This window comes from Eumetopias jubatus, unplaced genomic scaffold (genome assembly GCF_037043125.1).
Source record: "Eumetopias jubatus isolate StellerSeaLion01/CBP00866 unplaced genomic scaffold, mEumJub1_p1.0 scaffold_12, whole genome shotgun sequence".
Classification (NCBI taxonomy): domain Eukaryota; kingdom Metazoa; phylum Chordata; class Mammalia; order Carnivora; family Otariidae; genus Eumetopias; species Eumetopias jubatus.
In genome coordinates, this window is record NW_028274818.1 from 54,348,286 (window position 1) to 54,369,869 (window position 21,584).

The window sequence follows — 21,584 nt, forward strand, 5'->3', positions numbered from 1 at the left end:
ATGGAACCACAAAAGACCTGGAATGGCCAAAGCAATCCTGAAAAAGAAATACAAAACTGGTATCACAATTCTAGACTTCAAATTATATTGCAAAAGTGTAGTAATCCAAACAGTAGGGTACTGGCATAAAAACATACACATAGAACAACAGAGCAGAATAGAAAGCCCAGAAATAAACCCACAATTATATGGTCAATTAATCTTTGACAAAGGAGGCAAGAATATGCAATGGGCAAAAGACAGTCTCTTCAACAAATGGTGTTGGGAAAACTGGACAGCTACATGCACAAGAATGAAACTGGACCACTTTTTTACACCATACAAAAAATAAACTCAAAATGGATTAAGGACCTAATGTGAGACCCGAAACCATGAAAGTCCTAGAAGAGAGGACAGATACTAATTTCTCTGACATCGGCCACAGCAATATCTTGCTAGATATGTCTTCTGAGGCAAGAGAAACAAAAGCAAAAATAAACTACTGGGACTACATCAAAATAAAAAGCTTCTGTGCATCAAAAGAAATGACCAACAGAACTAAAAGACAACCTACTAAATGGGAGAAGATATTTGCAAATGACATATCCAATAAAGGGTTAGTATTCAAAATATATAAAGAACTTATAAAACCCAATACACACAAAAAAACCCTAAATAAACCAATAAAAATTGGGCAGAACACATGAACAGACATTTCTCTAAATAAGACATCCAGATGGCCAAGAGACACATCAAAAGATGCTCAGCATCATTCATCATCAGGGAAATGCAAATCAAAACCACAATGAGATATCACCTCACACCTGTCAGAATGGCTAAAATCAAAAACTCAAGAAACAAGTGTTGATGAGGATGTGGAGAAAAACGAACCCTCATGCACAGTTGGTGGGAACACAAACTGGTGTAGGAACTGTGCAAAACAGTATGAAGGTTCCTCAAAAAATCAAAAACAGAATTACCCAGTAATCATGCTACTGGGTATTTACTCAAAGAATACAAAACCACTAATTTGAAGGGATATATGCACCCCTATGTTTATTGCAGGATTATTTACAATAGTGAAACTATGGAAGCAGCCCAAGTGTCCATCAATAGATGAATGGATATAGATGTGGTGTATATACAATGGAATAGTATTCAGCCATAATAAAGAATGAAATCTTGCCATTTGCAACAACATGGATGGACTAGAGAGTATAATGCTAAGTGAAACAAACCAGTCAAAGAAAGACAAATACCATATGATTTCACTCACATGTGGAATTTAAGAAACAAAACAGCAAACCAAGGGAAAAGAAGATGGAAGCCAACAGATAATAGGGATTAAGGAGCGCACTTATGATGAGCACCAGGTGATGTATGGAATTGTTGAATCACCATATTGAATCACTACATTGTACACATGGAACTAATATAAGACTATATTTTAACTACACTGGAATCAAAATTTTAAAAAGTATAATACTGAGACTATGTCAAAAAAACTACGAAGTAAGACAAAATTATTCTCATTATTTCTCATTAACTAGAGTGAAGTCACTTATTTTGAAAACAATAGAGGAAATAAAATATATAAATAAGCCCCAAGAATCCTTCAGAAGTCCCCATTCTATCACCCACTGTGAGCTTTCTGAGCAACAGATCAATTCTTGCTTTCTTATAGAGTCTATTTGGTAAGATTAATAAATTTGCAAACATAATATAGATTGCAACTCACTTTCAAAGTTTTCTGCCCCAACTGAACTGCCCTTTGTTCCAACTGATTAAGATAAAAGTCAGGGGGGTCAAAAACTAAGCATTAGGCAATGGTCTTTTAAGATAGGTTTGCCAAAAAAGAACCAAAGGTTTATCGGTGTTGCAAAGATTGAGACAAGACAATTCATTTCTATATGCACATGGAACTAAAATAACACTTTGAGGCCAGTAAGTTTTCATCCTTTCTTTTCACTTTAATGATATTCTTATTGGGTTATGCATAAATTAAGCAAATCAGATGGACTCTCCTTAAATCCCAGGGAAATACATTTTCTAAGCTTCTCTAAGAAAATCAAGGAAAGCATATACATTATTCAAAGAAAATAAAAAGCCCTAATTGAACTGACTATATCTAAACTGCTTAGAATGTTCTGATTTGCACTTACACATATTTTAAATGTTAGAAAGGAAATATACATTATGACACGGTACTGTCTGGTTCTTTACAGGTTTGGTGATGGGTTTTCAGTGTTATCTGTAGTCTCTCACCTTCAACCAAGGGCAAGAATTTAGGAGTTGAAGGCCTGGCATAAGAGACAAGACAAATTATCATGCATTTAACATCTACGTTCTTCAGTATGATATATTTTGGTGACATTTGATCTGGCACACTCTATCTTTGCAAATGACTTCTAGAATCCAGTGGATCCCCAAAATAAATACTCTAGGTAATAACTGCTTTTCCCATTAATGGAGGCCAACCATGTCCCCTTGTCTTGCTGAATATGTTGGGAAATCACTAGACAAAGTATTTTTTAAATGTAAAAACAAGTGTTTAAATCTGACTTTCCTTTCTTTTCTTAAACAGCAAAGCCCTCCAATATGTATTACATTTTTGCATTTAACTTAACCAGAACTTACTAGTTTTTTTTTAAAAAGGTTTTAGCATGTTTCAGTTCTATTTCTCTTTTTCAAATGTTCTTTCTCTCTAATCAAGGTGGTCAACTTAATACTTCTGCCAGAAGAAATATAAGAATCCTTTACTCTAAGAAGACTGAATCTTTCTTTCAAAGGCAATAAAATATTCAGAAAAGGAAAGATTAAATGTAGTTTTTCCCCATAACTTAAAATTTTTTGAAGCATTCATTTCTGAATTCATCAGGATTTCTTTTTTTTAGTTTTCATTTATGTTTCTGCACCAACATCATTAAGACACTTGAGAGCTTTTATTATAGAATTTTATTCCTTATTTCAAGTATTTCTCTACCTTTAATTTGCCTAATATCAAAGATATTTAACAAAAAATAAATATTTATTTAATAAATAGATAAAATGAGAAGTCTATTGTATTCCTAGAAATGCCTACCAAGAGAGGGCATCAAACTAAATAAGGAAATTAAATGTCTTCTTTCTAAGACAAGAAACATGGAGATAACTTTTTACCTGAAGGCCTCAGTTCTGCAAATGACATTCTTATATTTGTGTACCACAATTTAAGAAAAAGCACAAAAACAACCTCCCCCGACCATACCCCATTTCTGTATATATTCATTCACATTCCCCAAACTGACTCATGAAGTCCTAGACTCTGGTCTTCCTTATGAAGACATGCACTTGGAATCCACGGTTCAGGGAAACCCCTCTAAGGAGGAGACAGACTCTACCCTAAGCAATTTATAGTATCACTATGCCAACAGAAAAACATTTTCAAAAGGAAAAATAAGTAATGGGCCTGAAAGGAATTTTTTTTTAACAACTGTGATCTCCTCAGTAAAGGAAAACTTGCTTTTTAAGGAAAAATAACAAAATACATACAATTATTCAAAGAGGAATGTGAACCTGGAATGTTTCATTCCATCGGAATACAAATCTAAATGTGCATCTGTCATGAAAGTTTGTTTCCTTGGAGTTGAGAGGATTAGATGCCAAACCCGAAGTGTAATCTAAAGGTGGCTGAAGCAGATCAGCTTAGTTGTTACTGAGAAAATGAATAGTAGGCTTGTTCCATACACCTCAGAATATAATGTATGGGTGTGTGTGTGTGTGTGTGTGTGTGTGTGTGTGTGTGTGTGTGTGTGTGTGCACGGCATTTAATGTATGTAGGAAGATGAATCCATTCATACTGCTCACCTAAAGAAACATTAATTAGCAGATTTCATTCTCTTTAGAGTCTGGTTAATATCATAAATAATAAAATGCCATTCCCTAAATAAACAATTAGCCATTGTGAGTCTTAAATGAGTCACCTTTTACAGCTGGCTCACGTATATGGCAGGCAACAATTTAGGTATGTTGCCTTGGGGACAATTCAGAACAAGCATTCCAGAATTGGAGGGAAAAAGAATCTCATATTCTCCTTTTGAAGACTCCAGATCTTTACTCTGGAGACAGCACAGCTTGTATTCCAGTGTTTTCCATTTATACTGAAATTCTAAGCTAAAGGAAAATAGCATGCAGATGTGCTGTTTGTGATTTCAGGAGGCTCTTTCGTGCCAGAGTACATGGTCCATATAATGATCAGATTTTAAAAGTATTAGCATTATATTTTTTCACCATTCATAACATAAACAATGAAAAATTAAGGCATAAGGGCAATAAATACCAACACCTCCAAAGTGGCCGCTCTTCAATTAAAAACCCAAACAATCAGTGCTTGCATCTTTAACACTTGTCAACTGACACTATGGCACCTGAAGATATCCCCTCAGCATTGTACCAAGTTTTCATTATGCAAAATGGTGGCTCCTGGTGCCTGAAGACTCTAGAAGATCTTCTGCATCATCCTAGAGGTACCCTTATGAGCAGCAGCTTAGCTTTTTGGGGTTTTATTGCTCATTGCATTATAATTATCTGAAAATCTGTAAACTCTATTAAACTGAATATGCCCAGAAGAACTTGACCAAGCAAGACACAATAAATGGATGACTCCTATAGAGAAGTGTTTTCTTTTGGGAATTTTACAAATCCCTGTAAGTCATCAGTGAATCACAGCAAATCATTAATGCTTTTCAAGTAGTCTAAGGATTACACTCCCCACAAAATGTCAGTAGCTGGTTCCCTGATCATCAGCATACACAGACTAGTTACTAGTGCACTCACAATTAGCTCATAGTACTTAACAAACAAACAAGAGATGAAGCACATGAAATTCTAGACAGAAACTCACTGTAAATGACCAGATCAGACATATTTACTACTCAAGAATTGAAATACATCATATGGCATAAGAACTAAAATATGGGTTTTTATATTTTGTCCACATGTTTTTTCTAATAGTGGCAGTATTAGGTAGAAATATTACCCTTTACTTTGAATAAGAAATCTCTAACTAATTTTATAAGCTACCTGCTGTTTTTAAAAAGTGGATTGAATTCACCTCCTTGCTTCCTCACAAATGTCTATCTTGTACTTTTCTTGTAGTACTTTAACTTTATTAAATATTATTACTTGGGTCATAAGCAGTTCTATCCAGATATAAATTCATAAAGTGACACATTTTCAATACCAACCACGACTTCAACATATTCTATAACGGCACATTCCATCAAATTAAACTGCAAGATTTCCCACATTTGTTTTACATTCTATATGTATGGCTTATGAATAGCAATTTTGATGAATTCCAGCTGGTTTAAATATGCAGGCAGCCCCTTATAGAACAGATTCTTTTCAATTCTAATTGTATTCAATGAGGCCCATTTTAAGTGGGCCACCTGGTAGGATGAAACACTAATAATTCTCCATAGAAAAAAGGAAAAACAAATCACCCTGCTAAACTTAAGACCATCTTCCCTAACTATGCTACTATTATAGAACTAATATAACTGAGAAGTAGTTCTAATCTTTTGGAAGAATTGAATTTAAATTCAAACAAGCCAGCAGCCCTATGAATGACTAAATTGCTCCTTTATCTAATGACAATAACAATATTAAGATCATTTTCCCCATTGGTGTGTGTTGCCTGGTCTCACAAATCCATCATGCACATTCAGTCTCCTCCTCCATCCCCCACACCCTCCCGCTTCCGTCCAGCTGGAATACATCAGGGTGCAGAAGCCAAGTCAAATGTGGACCCCACCCTCCTCCATCCATTTTAAGGCACCTTCAAAGCCAGAGCACTGATCTAGTTCAGTTTCACCAGCAAAGCCAGCCATCCTGCTATTTAAGACTCCAGTTTGGGGTTTTTATAACTGCACATTAACATGAGAGCTTTGATTTTTGGTCAAAAACTTCGCTGCACTGAGTTTCATCAGATTGTCATACCCTTTCTGCGGAAGAGTCCTTATTAAATCTTCATAATCTGCTCTCAGTATCAACCTCTTTCCTTATATTATCAACCTCTCCGAACCACCCAATAACCAACCCTAAAGAACGTTAACACTTCCCTTCCAAAAGGTCAAAACGGAGCAGCCGTTAGGGTAATCCAAATGTATGTTTTCCCCGGCATTTGCAAGCCCTAGATCATTGGTGTGCTGTCACAGACAACAGTCATTTCAATGCGCCCAGAAACACTCTTGCCAAGATACATGCGGCAGGGGAGTGGGGGCCAGAGAGAGAGAGGAGCTGCAATAGGACAAAGAACTTACTTTGTTGTTCCCCTGTGCATGTAGCCGCAAGGAAAAAAAAAAAAAGAAATATGTTAAACATAAACTTATTTAAAGGTTTTCACGCTAGAGCAAAATCAAAACAAATAATTTATTCCCTGACATCCCATACATACATACAGCACCCAGAGCCCATGGGCAAGTCAAAGAATCCACTTATATTAAATGAAATCATATATTTATAACAGCAGAAAATTATGGCAGAGATTTCCCCCTTTCTTCCTACCCGGAATCCTTGGAGTATGGGAACCTGGCCAAAAAGCACTGGTTTGAATTGGTAATAAGTGAACTGTTAGCATGAAAGGCAAAATAGTTAGTATGTCAGCTTGCCCTTTCCTGACAACCCCTCCCCCAACATGCCAAGCAGTGGAAAATTTCATCAGCCAATGCATTTTTAAACAAACACTGCATCCTTGGTTTCAAAGAAGGTGGAAAAAGAAAGGAAAAGAGAGCAGAGGAAAGGAGTGGGTGGTTCTGGGGAGACAGGGCAAGCAGACCGAGTTACGACCTCCATCTGTACCATTCCTCTCCTTCATAAATTATGAGTTTTGTCTCGGGTTGGCATGGGAAGCGAAAGCTGTATAGTGGGGATGCGGCCAAAGTAAACACTGGTCCACATTCAAGAAAATGGGTCTGGAAAGGTTAGTCACCAAGAAATGCAGTCATTTCTACAAGAGACACTCTGGATAGAGACACAGCAGCCAGCGACAGGCGGCGGGCAAATGGCTCTCCTGTTTCAAACTGGAGCAGCAAGAGTATGATTCATATCAAACAATTTAACTCACATATGGCTTAAAAAAATAAAATGGTGATTCATTACTCCCAGGGCAACCCGAGTCCTTGCAAGGTCAGATCCTGTGGGGAAGACGTGATGGGATATGGGCCGGGAACAGATCTGAACTCTTCTCACGAGGGGCCCAGAAGGAATTACTCGCTGCAGTGCCGAGTTGAGGAGAGCTGTTAGGAAAGTGTGCACATCTGTGGAGGAGGCTGAGCAAAGGGTGGAGTAACAGGTTGGGCTGGAGATCTGGCGTTTAGTTTTAAACGAGGATGTGCAGGGAGAAACACTACATACCGAAATTTTCTGGAGAGGGGCAAGGCAACAATCACAGGAGAAGATATCTTCTTAAAAACAATGCCAATTGGTGACTCTGGGGAAATGTCTAATCCAAGGACCATCAGAGCCATCATATTTAATAATAACATAAGTTTGAAGACACTGATAAAACAGTGTAGAGAAGCTTCTTGGCATTGGGAGTTGCCATGATATCACCATTAACATCACTGGCTTCTGTGAGACATAAATAATGGTATGAGAATGAATGAAGGGTGGGGAAGAGTCTCTGTAAGGAATATGCCAACCATTCAAGAAGGCAATAAAGATCCCCACAGGGAATTTTATCAGGAGTAAAATACTATTTTAGAGAATAACAGGACCCTGGTTCTCCAAAGAAGTTCTCCAAAGAATTGCTGAAAATACCTCAAACAGATGGAGTTTATTGAATTCCACAGCAGTGCAGCTTTTGATCTACCAAATAAGTTTCAGGAGTTCAACCAAGTATTTTTTGCACATTAGGGAATGACTGGCTTCTCTGCTCCACGGCAGATGGTTCTGTTTGTAGTGGCAACAATGATGTCACAGAGTAGGGGGCCTTGATCCTTAAATATGAGAAACATCCAAGTGGAGAACATGGTGTGGCTTTGCCATTTCTTGTTTCCTTCAATCATTTCCCAATTGTCTATTCTGAGAGAGGCATAACAGTCATGAATGGTGAACTGTAAATGTTTTATAATTCCCTCCACTACTCTGCGTGGCAGCGATTTATGTTTAGATCATGGCAAGTACCTCCATTGAAGAAAAATGAAACTCTTCAGAATTGGTCACGTGGCTGCTTGACATTGTGTGGGAAGCACTGCTGAATAAGTTAAGAATAAAGTGATGTGTGGCCGGGCTAAGAGTGGGCACTGTCAGTCTTGTATTTTTAGATGGCTGAATAAATAAATGCATGTGAGTGGTCATCCCATATTAAAAAATATTTATGGAGGTCTCTGGGCATTCTTCTTCTCCCCCCTCGAATGATATAGAGGCCCTCCCCACCCCCCAGTTGCTATTTGCCACAGAGATACATTCAGTTTTAGAGTCTATCCACAGGGAATTTCTGAAGTCCCCAAAGACTTCATTGATAGAGGGGTTTCAACTTCCAAAGTGGTCCTAAAAGCATTCACTATGACCAGGCAAGTCTTGAATTCAGAGGTGTAAGTTCTGGGGTGTTTCACATCCTACTGCCATTTTTCATCACTTAACTCATACCCTATAGGGGAAGACCATCCATCTCTACAGCCAATGGAAATTTCTTCAGAAATTCTGAGGTGTGTAATTTAACAAATAGGCAAAACTAAATTTGCACCAAATTTATTTCCAGGGCACCCACTATTCTGCAGGCTACTTCTTTCAGATAGTCTATAGGCCAGCATCGGAGGGCAGGCTTGTGAATCCTCACTTTCCCTGACAGACAGCCCCTTGGGCTCACTCCTGATGGACGAACGGAGCCTTCCAAGCCAGCCTGGCCACAGGGCAGCACAACCCAAGACACCCCCTAAACAATTCTCCCTCCTCAGCCAACAGTTAAGGAAATTCTCCCTCATGTGCCCAAGTGTCACTGGTAGTTGGCAAAGGAAAACGTAACTCCTAAACTGGGAATTAGGGTTTCATGGACCATTAATGATTTTCATTAATAATAAAGGCTACGTGATGAGGGATGATGGACTCTGAAAAACAAACTGAGGGTTCTAGAGGGGAGGAGGGTAGGGGGATGGGTTAGCCTGGTGATGGGTATTAAAGAGGGCACATTCTGCATGGAGCACTGGGTGTCATGAACAAACAATGAATCATGGAACACTACATCAAAAACTAATGATGTAATATATGGTGATTAACATAACAATAAAAAAATTTAAAAAAAAATAATAAAGGCTACGTGGCATTGAACACATTCACCCAGTTGCAGCACCAAGCTAGAGGTAATGTGCAATAGTTCTCACTTAACCCTATAAAATCACGCAGGGTAAGGTAGCATTACTTTGAGTTTAAAAAAGAATATTAAAAAAAAAAAAAACGTAAGTTGCCTGAGCCACACAGCCAATAAATAGAAAGGTCAGGATTCAAATGTGAGTAGATCTGACTTAAAGTCTACCTCATTTCACTGCACACAAAATGTTCCAAGGAATTGGAACATGTTTATATACAATTTAAGTCAGACTGTTAGCTGACAAAACTGCCAGAAAAGTCTGTCATTTTTTATATCACACTCTTTACATATTTAATGAAATTCACATTTATTTGTATTCACACTTACTGATGCATGTACATACATTTTTTCCTGTAAAATAATCTTTTAAAAGTTCTTTAATTGTAGCCTATAATACTGGTACACACACACACTTTTTATCTCATTTTCATCAGTAAAAAAACCCCTAAAATACTATGAATTAATTCCTTCAGAAAAATCTTTACTTCAAAATTGTGTAACAATTCAATTATTTAACAGTATAAAATTTTATAGTGGTTATAATTTTAATTTAATGGCCAAAGGAAATAGAAGTTAAAGAAATAAAATTCTGCTAAATCCAAATTCAGATTTACACATATTTTTAAAGTACTGTGGCTGCTCAGAAAGATGAGGTAACTGGTAGAAGGTTAAATTTGTGGCTCAGAGAGGTTATGTGTAAGTTCATGGAGTATGGCAGTGTCATAGTGGGAAACTGGATCCAGGACTTCTCATTTCCATGTTAGGGCCACACATTACACTGCTCAAATGTGAAGTCTACATTTTGCTTTGGATCCAGAAAGATTAAGGGACTAAAGGTAATTAGAAAATCCACATAGAAATATAGTTGGGCTGTTGCATTTTATAGATACCCACTGTGGTTCCTACCATATTGTAATTATTTATTTGCATCCCTCACTTCCACTAGACGTTAAACTCCTATAAAGTAAGAATTGCTTCTTTTTTCTATTTGAATTTCTAGAGTCTTCCATAACAGTGATGGATGAAGGGAAGGAAGGGAGAGAAGAGGGTGGAAGAGAAAGAAAGAAAAAAAATCTATAGAAAACTCCAAGAGAAACAACCTAAGAGATAGAAAACACCAGGTAGCAGAACAAACGCTATGATATGAGTGACATAAAAATATTCCATCATGTGGACATGATAGAAAAAATATGATGGGGAAAAGCATGTCATAAAAAAGTGGGCAATCTTAGTTGAAAAAAAAGTTTGTCCAAAACCAAAATGGGGGTGATGGCTATTTACCAAAATGAAGCCAAAATTACACAATTTTAAAAAAACTATCTTTGTAGATTTTTTTCCCAGTCAAAATAGAGGTGTTTTGTGTAGAAAGTAGAACTTCTTGAGTCTAGACTTATGTCCATGTATGACAATAAATGTTTCATTTTTAGAGCAGTGATTGATTTGCTGTCAACTCAGTGGTTTATTGATACAAAACCCAAATGACACACCAGAAGTCCTAAAAATTTACTTACAGAGAGACATCTGTTATTAGGTTAATCTGACTTTTTCATCAACTCTTTCTAAATTAGGAATAACTGTACCTAAAAGTATCCATTCCCCCAAATCTAAGCATGCTCACAAAATGAATGTTTACACAAGCATTCTACTTAGATTGCTTTCAGTAGTTAGCTGCCACTTAAACATCTGAAAGTCAAGCAATTGTGTAATATAACCTCCAGAACTACACGGTGCATAAGAAATGCAAATATTGTTTATGATGAAAACTGAGAAAAGCAATGTTCATGGCATGCTGCCAAGTTTAATTTCCTGTCATGTCTTTGGCATATAGTAAAAAACCCTTTTGTCTTGACCTTCCAAGCAACTGTACCAAAAGTGTACCATAAGCAAAAATGATGTGAAAAGAATCAAACAGATTGTGTAGGACAACTCTAGATTTGCTTAAAATTGAGTATTCTGATCAAAAATGTAAATATTTCATTGACCGTTTTCTTTGTGCAAAGCTATGGAAACATGAAAATCCAAATTTATACATTTGGATTCACCAGAGATAAGAAGGTAATTTTGCTTTTCCAAGACAGTTTTCCCTCACAAGAGATGTATTTACATAATTCCTTTAAATAGCAAACTTGTCTAGAGCATTTAAAATAAGTCTGACAAAAGCATGAATGAAAAAAAATCTTCACAAACTTTACACTTGCATGGTAGGAAGACATACATCCACACACAAACATTCTATACAACCAAGCATTATTTGGAAATAGAAAATAGCATAAAGTATTTATGGTCTCATTGGGCTACATTATAATATCCACATTGTTTTAGCTCTCATCTACTTGTTAAAGCAGTCTGTGACGAAAATGATACTTATCATCATCATCATCATCATCATTATAAATAGAGTGCTCACTTGTGCCCACCCCATTTATGCTTCCCCTGCATTCTCTCACTTAATCCTGTCAACCAAACTATAGGGGACTCCTGTTATTCCCATTTTAGAAATAGGAATTTTGAAACATAAAAAGGCTAGACATCTCACAGCTTACGTGTGAACTTCTGGAATTTCGGTCTCGGGAGTTTGGCACTAAAACCTCTGCTTGAACACACTTGCTGCACAGCTTCCTGTAATCCCTGCCATATAATCTTTTAGAAAATGTCCATCTCATCATGTCACTAACTGGCTGGAAACCCTTTAATGGCTTCCCATCTCACTTAAAACTCAAATGTTCACCACATCCTTCAAGACCAATATAATCTGCCCTGACTACCCTCTTGGAAACTATCAAATATTTTTGTCCTCCCTCATTGTGTTCCAGACTCACTGATTTTTTTGTTGCTCTTCTGAGACACTGAGCTGGCTTTGCACTTGTTAGTCCTCTCCACAAATATTCTTCCCCTCATTTCATTTTCTCCTTCCCTTCCTTCAGGAGCCTACTCAAGTGGCAACTCTTCAAAGGGGCTTTCCCTCATCACCTTCACTAAAAGAAAGCTTACCTGCCCCTCTGTGATTGTCCGTCCCTTTAATTTTCTTTATTTTTTATAGACCGTATCACTCCCATAAAATCACACTACATAATTAGAGAGTTATTTGTTCACTTGTTTAATGTCTGTTCCTTGGGGATGGGACCTTATTGCTCACCTCTGTGGCACTAGGGCTTAGAACGGTGCCTGGCAAAAAGTGTGTGCTCCACAGGCTTTTGTGGACTGAATGAATAAAAAAATTAAACATATGTACATTTTTAATATAGAATGTCTGGGAAACTAAACACACTACCATCAATGGAGAGGGAAGACTAATAAATGATTAGAATTAATAACAAAAGTGTAAGTGGTACTCTTAGTTTTTAAGTGATTTTCTTATGTGCAATTTTTGGAGTGGTATATAGCTATGTAAATATATATGTACACAAATGATAAAATTTGGACAAGTATGGAAATCATACAGATACCTCTGTGCTTGGTTATCACCAGGAAAGGGTCTTGTTTCACCTCATTTGGAGGGCACAGGGTATGTTGTGGGGGGTTCGTTGTTTTAGGTGCTGGCCAGGCAAGGGTAGGTTGGGATGGAGTTAAGAGGTCTATGTAGGAGCTAAAATAACAGCAATGAGAAGAACTTTTTGGCACAAATCCCTAATCCTTTACCTCTGGAACTCTGTTAAATTCCAGTGCAACCTCAGGGATGATGGGGTCAAGGCTAAAGTTCCTCCAGAGATGCTTCAATGATCCCCCACTCTGCACCCATATTTCAGACTTTCTCTTGAGAAGACTCTTCCTACTGGGAGCCTAGAAATGACCTGACTTGTGCATGATCAGTCCTATAAACCAACCTAGAGCCAAGTAAGCACCACAAGGGTCAAGCTGGACCAAATCCCCAAGGCTCAGTCTCAGCACTTGCGTTCTGAGGAGACACCTGGACAGAACATCTTAAGCGGACAGGAAGTAAGCAGCAAGAGCCACTCATTGGCGGCATCTGTCGAACGGTGTGTGTACATGTTGGGTGGGACCCCTGAAATTTAAATCCAGACATTTTCCAAAGAACACAAACAGAAGTTCTGTTTATTAACCTGAATGCGAGAAGTGACTTCAAACACTTGAAGTATATTTATAAAGATAAGTAGGAACGGCAATATAATGTTTTTCTTCTTTCACACTCCAAATGACATTAACCAGAATTTGAATACAGATGTAATTTTGGATTCAGGTACTACAGACATAATGAAAGGAGGTAGATTTTTATAAAAATAAGTACATTTTTAAGGATATGAAATAGTGTGATGACATGATATATATACTATGACTATATGAAGAATGTTCTAAACAGCTGTATGAATACTAGGACAACTGTGAAATACCACATAAAGGAAAATAAAATTTTAAATCAAAACAAATTCTCTCTTGGTCTGAGATTACATATATTATGCTTTATGGCAGAGTAGGGCATTTTCTCCAACAAATAGACTGATAAACTTCTAGAAACTAATGGAGAAAAAGAAATATGAGCGAAATATTACTTAGAACTGTTCCAAACTAATTAAATCAAAAGAGAACTAGTTTCTCCATTATATGGCATATAGAATTATGTCTTTTCAAGCATGGTTAATAATTATAAGATAAGAGATATATCCAACTTACTAAAGACTTATCAGGATAAACCCCAGCTCTTAGCAGAGATGCCTTCCAGCTGTCTACATCCTCCTGTGAGTCACATGCCAGCTCAAGGAAGCGATAGTCTTTGTATACATTCCTGGAATTAAAAAAAAAAATCATGCTTTTAGTCTGGAACCAAATTCAAAATGATTTTATATCACTGCAGACAATGATGACGCAAATGACAGTCCAAATGGATAATTCTCGGACAGTCACTGGAGGAAAACAAAAACAATTCATTGTATTTAAAATAATTGGTAAATTCCTATATTTATTATATAATCTTTTTAAAACTTCACATTAAAGAATTCAGAGCCACTTGTACTGCTAAGCAATAAGAAAGGAAGGAAAGAGAAATGCTCTCAGGATGATACACTGGGTGCCAAGTCAGAGTGGTGCCAGGGGAATGGATCTGCTGCTGCCTAGTAATTAATCAATTCTCTGAGACCATTTTATAAGCCTAAATGGCTTATAAAACTTTAAAAGGTATGGCAATAATCTTACAAACTTAAAATACTATCCTAAATTAAAACAAAAATCCTCATTGATACCGTGAAAAGAAAAAAACATTAACCAGTATTCAACAGAGTGAAATGCCAATAAGTGCATATTGACAACTGGGACAATACTGTAATTTTATTTCTTTTCCTAACAATAAAATAATACATAAGATGTAATACATGCCCATTTAGAAAGATTTGGAAACTAGATAAAAGAATAAAAATGGTGACAATCATCCACTTTCCATGGTTTACAGATAAACTTATTTCTTTATACTCTTGTTCTATCCATCTTTTACACAGTTGAGGTCTCCTCAGCCCCCTTCTCTCTCTCTGTCAACTTTGAGTCCTTTTTTTACTTACTATGATATTATGCTCATTTACTTAGGCCATTACATCTTCATAAACATCAAATTAGAATGGCATGATATTCATTAATATAAATGTATGATAATTTAACCTCTTCCAGATATTAGATAATTAGGTAATTTCCTTTATTTTTATAATCAGAAATAATGCTTAAGTGAGTATTTTTATCCATAAGCCTTTCACACTTACTCCTCTTATTTTCTGAGGATAGATTCCTATAAATAGAATCATACGATCAAACTTACAGTCATTTTTTAAGACGCTGATACGCATTACCAATCACCCTTCCAGAAAAGATTTAGACGGATACTAGCAGAATACCAGAAATTATAGTCTTTTTCTCTTCTTATTCTCTTCCAGGGTATTCTCATTCATGCCCAAGAGCCTTAGTTTACACCTAAACTCAGAAGGCTCACAAATTTGTATCTCTTGCCCAGGACTGCCCCAGATTCACAGTGTTCACTGACTTCACTTGACTGTCTCAAAGCCACCCTGACATGAACAACTGAATCGGTGATTTTGGCTTGCCCTTCCCTACCTTCCACTCTCATACCCGCTTTCATCTGACCACCTAAAAGTGCACTTCCTGATCACACTGTCACCCTCCCTGAAACCTCACTGTGCCCTCCTCATGGGTCTCCCCACATCACATGGTTCCTTTAAATTTGCTCTCCACACGGAATCCTCATGATCTCCTGAAATGTGAATCAGATATTTTTACCCGTGGAGACAAACACTCTAATAGCCACCTGCTTTTAGGGAAAGACTACACTGTCTACCATGGTCTTTAAAACTCTGTGTAGTCTGGCCTGTAACTGTTACCTCCCTCTCCAGCTTCTTTTCACATTCTACTTTCCCTTGCTTTTTTGGCTCCAGGCATGCTGTTCTTCTTCTGCCTCCTGAAATGTGCCATGCCTACTCTCAAAGGTCTCTGCCTGTAGCTCTTTTCTTCTTCCCTCATTGCACAATTAATGCCTACTCTTTCTTGGAATCTTAGATCATATTTCTATTTACCTTTCCTTCATAGCACTAATCACAGTTGTGAATTCAGTATTATGTGTGGGTTTCTTTTTCTTTTTTATTTCTTATTTATTTATTTATTTACTTGCTTACTTACTTAGCTATTGTCTATCTTTCCAACTAGCCCACAAGCAACATTAGGACAGGGAATATGTCATTTTTATGCTTATCATTATATCCCCCAGGGGATTTGGGGAAGATGATGACTTAATTGTGCTCTGCTTCCTCTCCACTTCTAACTCAGGTCAAACACATCTTCTTTTCTTGAGTCAAGCCAACTTTGGGACTGGTACTTGGGTAGAGGATGTGAGCTAGAGAGTTTCTTGCTCTGGGCTGAACAGAGCTTTGGGACCACAGCAGGAAAACTCAAAGGCAAGGACCAGCATGTAGCAGACCTTGGTAGGGCTGTCCCTCAATGATCACAGGACTCCTGGGTGTGCCTGATCCTCTGGCTGTAAGGAAGTATGGGGGGGTGCTGAGTCTTCTCTACCCTAATGCAAAAGAAAGGCTCCCTCCTGGTGCCTCAATAAGTAAATGGCAACTTGCTTATTTTGGGCCTGTGATGATGGAGATGTCTGTGCCTTCCCGCCCTCACAGGACCAGTCCACTTAAAGTGTCCAGCAGCTGGACCTATGCTACAATGAACAAAGGAAAATAAAAGGACATCTAATAGGAGGTCTCATAGCCAGAGAAAGCAAGAATGAAGAGAGCAATCAGAACAGCTTATCAATAAAGAACTGTTGGGGGAAGCAGAAGAATAGTATTTGAAGTGGTACAAGTAAAACATTAAGAAAAACTTCCTGAAACGAAAAAATAAGATTTTTAAGTCAAAATATTTACTAGATAAGTTGAAGGAAAGGATGATGAATGTTGAGCCTAGAATTAGTAGTTTTCAAGATCTAGTGGGAGAATTTTTAAAAATACAAGGATAGAGAAGTTATGAAAGTGTGGAGGAAAGAACATCTAACCTGTAAATAATAGGAGTTTCAGAAAAGGAAAAGGAAGGTGGGGGGAGAAAAGTAATTATAAAAAAGAAACTACTGGGCACCTGGGTGGCTCAGTCATTTAGGGTCTGTCTTCAGCTCAGGTCATGATCCCAGGGTCCTGGGATCGAGCCCCACATCGGGCTCCTTGCTCAGCAGGGAAGCCTGCTTCTCCCTCTCCCACTCCCCCTGCTTGTGTTCCCTCTCTCACTGTCTCTATCTCTGTCAAAAAAATAAATTAAAAATCTTAAAAAAAAACACTACTTTTTAAAAAAGGATCTTATTCTCATTTTTAAAAAGATCTGAGTCTATACATTTTACATGCTATGTCATGTGTACTTGATGAGAAAAGATACCATGTAGACATTCATTTATACAATTCTTGAGCTCTGAAATAAAGAAAACATTTAAGAGTCTTCTGTAAAGAGATAGCAAGAGATAGCAAGTTGCTTAGAAAGGAGAAAGAATGAGACTGGCCCTGGACTGAACATTCAAAAGGTAGAAGGCAATGAAGTAACATTCATGGACTCTTAAGAGGACTGTAGAGACCCATATCCAGCTGGGATACCGCCACACCCCTGACCTGAGGGAGTGCCTACGCAGGGAGGAGATTACAACAGCACCAGATGAATCTGCGGAGCATGTTCAAGGTGAGGAAAGATTAAGAGGAAAAAAACAGTGGTGAGCGACAGAACTTGCAACATCCACAGAGTTAAATCAAAATAAATAATGATAGACCATCTAAGAATATGCAATATAAGGGCTAAAGAAAGACTCTTACAGTAAAAGAGACACACTATTCAAACAGTCTAAAAGTTGGGGAAGGGTAGGAGGAAATAAAAATGCTCCCCAGGTCTTCTCTGATGGGTGCAGGGGCAGACAATGGGGCAGCAAAGGAATCCCAGAGGTCTCACCTTTAGGAGAAGTGGGCATGGGGAGAAGCAGAAGAAGAAAGGGTTTGGGGGAGAAATATTTGATAATTTGTCTCATGGAATGATAGGGCTATGTACTGGTGATGAATGAAAATGTTAATGAAATTAAATGTACAGTAGAACTCTCAAATTGAAAAAGAAGAAAAAGGAGAAATTAATAGCCTTTGGTCAAGTAAAAAAATAAGAAGAAAAATAAAAAGAAGGAACAAAATAAATTTTAATAAGATGGCAGGAATAAATTTATGTATGTTAATCATGAAATTAATGACAGTGGACTGAATTCTCTCAGCTAGTCAGTTAATTTAGGCTTAAAAAAGTTACATATTATTTGGAAAAATAAAGGAACAGGCAAAGAGAAATCACACAAGCACAAAACAAAGAATATAAATTCAAGAATGGTAATATTAATAATAGACGAGATAGAATTTAAAAGTACTGAACAAGATAAACAGTTTAAAAGCCCTAAATAGAATAAAGAGAAATATTATACAATGGTATAAAGTATAATTTGTGAAGATTGGAAAATACTCATAAAACTGTACCAATTACATGGTAGGGAAGGAAAGAAAGCAAATGCTACTAAAATTGCAAGAACTTGTAATAATTATATGTATGTAATCAGTTAAAATATAATAATAGAAAAAATTTAATATGACTTTTCAAATTGGACAAAAATAGTGGACAAAAGTAAGTTAGCAAATAGAAGATAAAGATTTTTCATTATCCACAAAACATTTACAAAAATCAGTCTTACACTTGGACCTATACACATACACAATACCAGCCTTAAGAAACTTAAAAAAGATTATATAGATCATATTCTTTAATCACAAATCAAAAAAAAGAAAGAAAAAAAATAAATTTCTAAAAAAAGAGACCAAAAACCCCTTAAATATATTCTTAGATAACCCTTGTATTACAGAAAAAAGAAAATAAAAATTACAAACTATTTAGAAAACAATAAAAAATATAAACACACCATATCCAACCAATGGAACACAGCAAAGACTGTAGGAAAATTTATGGCCTTAAATATGTTTATTATTTACAGAAAGGAGAAAAATTGGTCAATGTTCATCTACAGGGATTATAAAACTATGATTAAAAAAAACAAGCCAAGAAGAAGGAATTAACATAGATTAAAAACAAAATTAATAAAATAAGAAATATAAAAATAACATAAAGGATAATAAAGACATCCACAAATAATTTTTCCCTTTAGAATTAGACAATATAATACTAATTAAGGGAGAAAACAAAAGTATACAAGACCACAAATGAGAAAGCATAGGATACATAACCACAAATATAGAGAAGATGGAAAGAATTTAAAATCAAATATTATAAGCAATCCTATGGCAAAACTAAGAACCCAGAGGAAACTAATAATACCCTAAAAAATATGTTACCAAAATTAACTCAAAATCCAGTGGCTTTTACAAAACATTACTAGGCTATACTTCTAACTTAGATATAGGAAAATGTTCCATTCATATTAGGAGAAAGCCTACAAAATACATAGGATAAATTTTTTTAATTGAGAAAATGATAAAATCTTATTGAATAACATGAAACAAGATCTTCATAAATGGAAAGGTATATTTGATAGTGTTTTGATTAGGCTATATTCTTAGGTCTTACAAAGTGACTAGTGCTAGTAGGTATTCAATAAATATTTACTGAATAATGAATATCATCACACCCATAAAAATATTGACTATCATCTTTAAAATACCTTTGTAAATTTTATAATTTAAAAATGATTTTCCATCAAAGCTTTAATATTTTTGCTAAAGAAGTGAGCATTTAACATGTTTATAGAAGTGATAGTCTTTGTTCTGATTTCATTAAGACTTTTTTTGTGTATTATTAGAATGATTTCTCACTTTTTATTTACATTAGCTCGACACAGCTTTGTCTCTTCTTTTACTTTTTTACTTTTATCTATTTGTTTTACTTTTTAAAAAGACATATTGGTTGTAAATGCCAACAATATAGCTGGGTTTTATTTTTCATCCCAATCTGAAAAGTACTGCCCATGATTAGGAAAGTCTGAATCATGTTTATTTCTTGCCATAGCTGTATAGCTTGGTTTTAGTTTTGTCATTTTGACATAAGCTTTTTTTTTTAATGCTCCCTACTGTTTCCTTGCATATGTTGATAAAAGAACTATCTTTTTGACTTCTATATTTTTTAGTGTTTTTCAGTTCTACAGGTAAATGATTATTTTTTAAGAGAATTATCTTTAAGTTTTCCAAATCATCCCTGAATTCATTTTTGTATATATGAAATTCAGAAATAAAACAATAATTCCTGACTTCTTAAGGAATTTAAAAGCATTTACTTTTTGCCACTTTATCTCACACATTTGCTAATCTGTCTAGAAATACTGACCTATAATATTATTTCTGAATTATTGTTTTCACATCTCTTTAAGAGTCCACTTCTTTTTAGTTTAGTATGCAATTTTGTTACACTTGCAAGCAATTATTTAAATGGAACTCTGTATGTTTTACTTGAATAAATACTTATCATCAGGTATTTTCTATCTGGATTTTCCCATCAGTAAATTCTTACTTGGATTCATTTTTTGAATTGGCTTCAAAGTAGAGCGGGCTATCTGGATTTCTGGTTGGCACAAGTATCCACATTTCTTGCATTGATTCAGTGAGGAAATATAGAAGTTTCTTCTTGTTGTCTTCCTATTTAGCTTCATTTTTCTTAATCAGGGTAAAGCATGCAGTGGCCACTCATAAAATTTCAATCCAGTTCACTCCATGAGTTTTGCAAATAGTTGATTAACATTGTTACTTTCTAGTGCTTGTAAGACCTTCCATCTCTGTTGTATGTGATCTTTTGGATATAGCAACAGATGGAGTAGGGTAAAAGAAGCTTCTAATTTTCCACCATCTTAAAAGAGAAATCATCTCATATAATCATTAGCGACCCTGCAAAGTTGGTAGCAGAGCTGTTTTACATTGGGAAAACTGAGATTTTAGAGAGATCAAGTGACTCTCAACATCACATAGCAAATGAACGGTGCAGTGTGGGCCTACCACAGTCCTTGGGATATGGCCTCCACAAAACAAATATTTGTCGAATGGAGCAAATGAATGAATGAACAAATGAACGAACAAAAGAACTATGGAATGAACTTGAACTGTGTTTATTTTTAAAACCAACTATTTTTATTTTTGATAGAATCCTTAATTTTCCACAGAAAATCTAAGATAAAAAAAGTCTGAAAAGACAAACCACAACAAGCTAAATAAGTACTTTTAATTAAAAGTGGGACATATTTAAAGGAAATATGTTCTCCAAGTAGGAAAGTTTATTGTTGTCAAATTTGAAAGGTCATATCTTTGCTACAGAGCAGAAAGGGTAATAGATTATCTTGATAGAAATCAAAACTCATCAGCTTTTAATTATCTAATTACCTCTACCATAGCTTTTAGCTACCATTTAAGTTTCCATTTGAGGCATTTCTAGTGCACAGTATGAGTCCCTTTAAGATGTAAAAGGTATGGGGAAGGCAAAGCTGGACAAATGCCAGAGGAGTTCTTGGCCAGCTGGAAAGCATGAAAAGTAGCGAGGGTACAGACTTTCCACATTCTCCAAGCAGATCTGAAGAATTCGGCTTTGGCCCATTCTCACTGACCTTTCTCCAGAGTATTTTCTTTCAGGGGCTCTTCACATGGAAAATCTTGATTTTTTTTTTCCCCCTCAAAGGATAGCCAAATTCTTGAGAGGGAAAATAATTATCTGGTTGAAACATTAGAAGAGGGTCAAAGGCTTCTGGTGGCTTTGG

The 21,584-nt window shown here is 36.1% G+C and overlaps 1 protein-coding gene across 3 annotated transcripts in view; it reads right to left on the reverse strand.

Annotated features, from left to right (window-relative positions):
- The window catches only part of DNM3 (dynamin 3), a 575,404-nt gene that overhangs the window by 81,200 nt on the left and 472,620 nt on the right, over window positions 1–21,584 (reverse strand). For 2 of the 3 annotated variants that reach the window (XM_028123031.1, XM_028123032.1), the window contains one exon: window positions 13,958–14,069. In XM_028123031.1, coding sequence (XP_027978832.1) covers window positions 13,958–14,069 — 112 coding nt within the window. Of the gene's footprint in view, window positions 1–6,281; window positions 6,294–13,957; window positions 14,070–21,584 lie in introns of all 3 variants that reach the window. The other variant, XM_028123033.1, reaches the window with a different exon arrangement.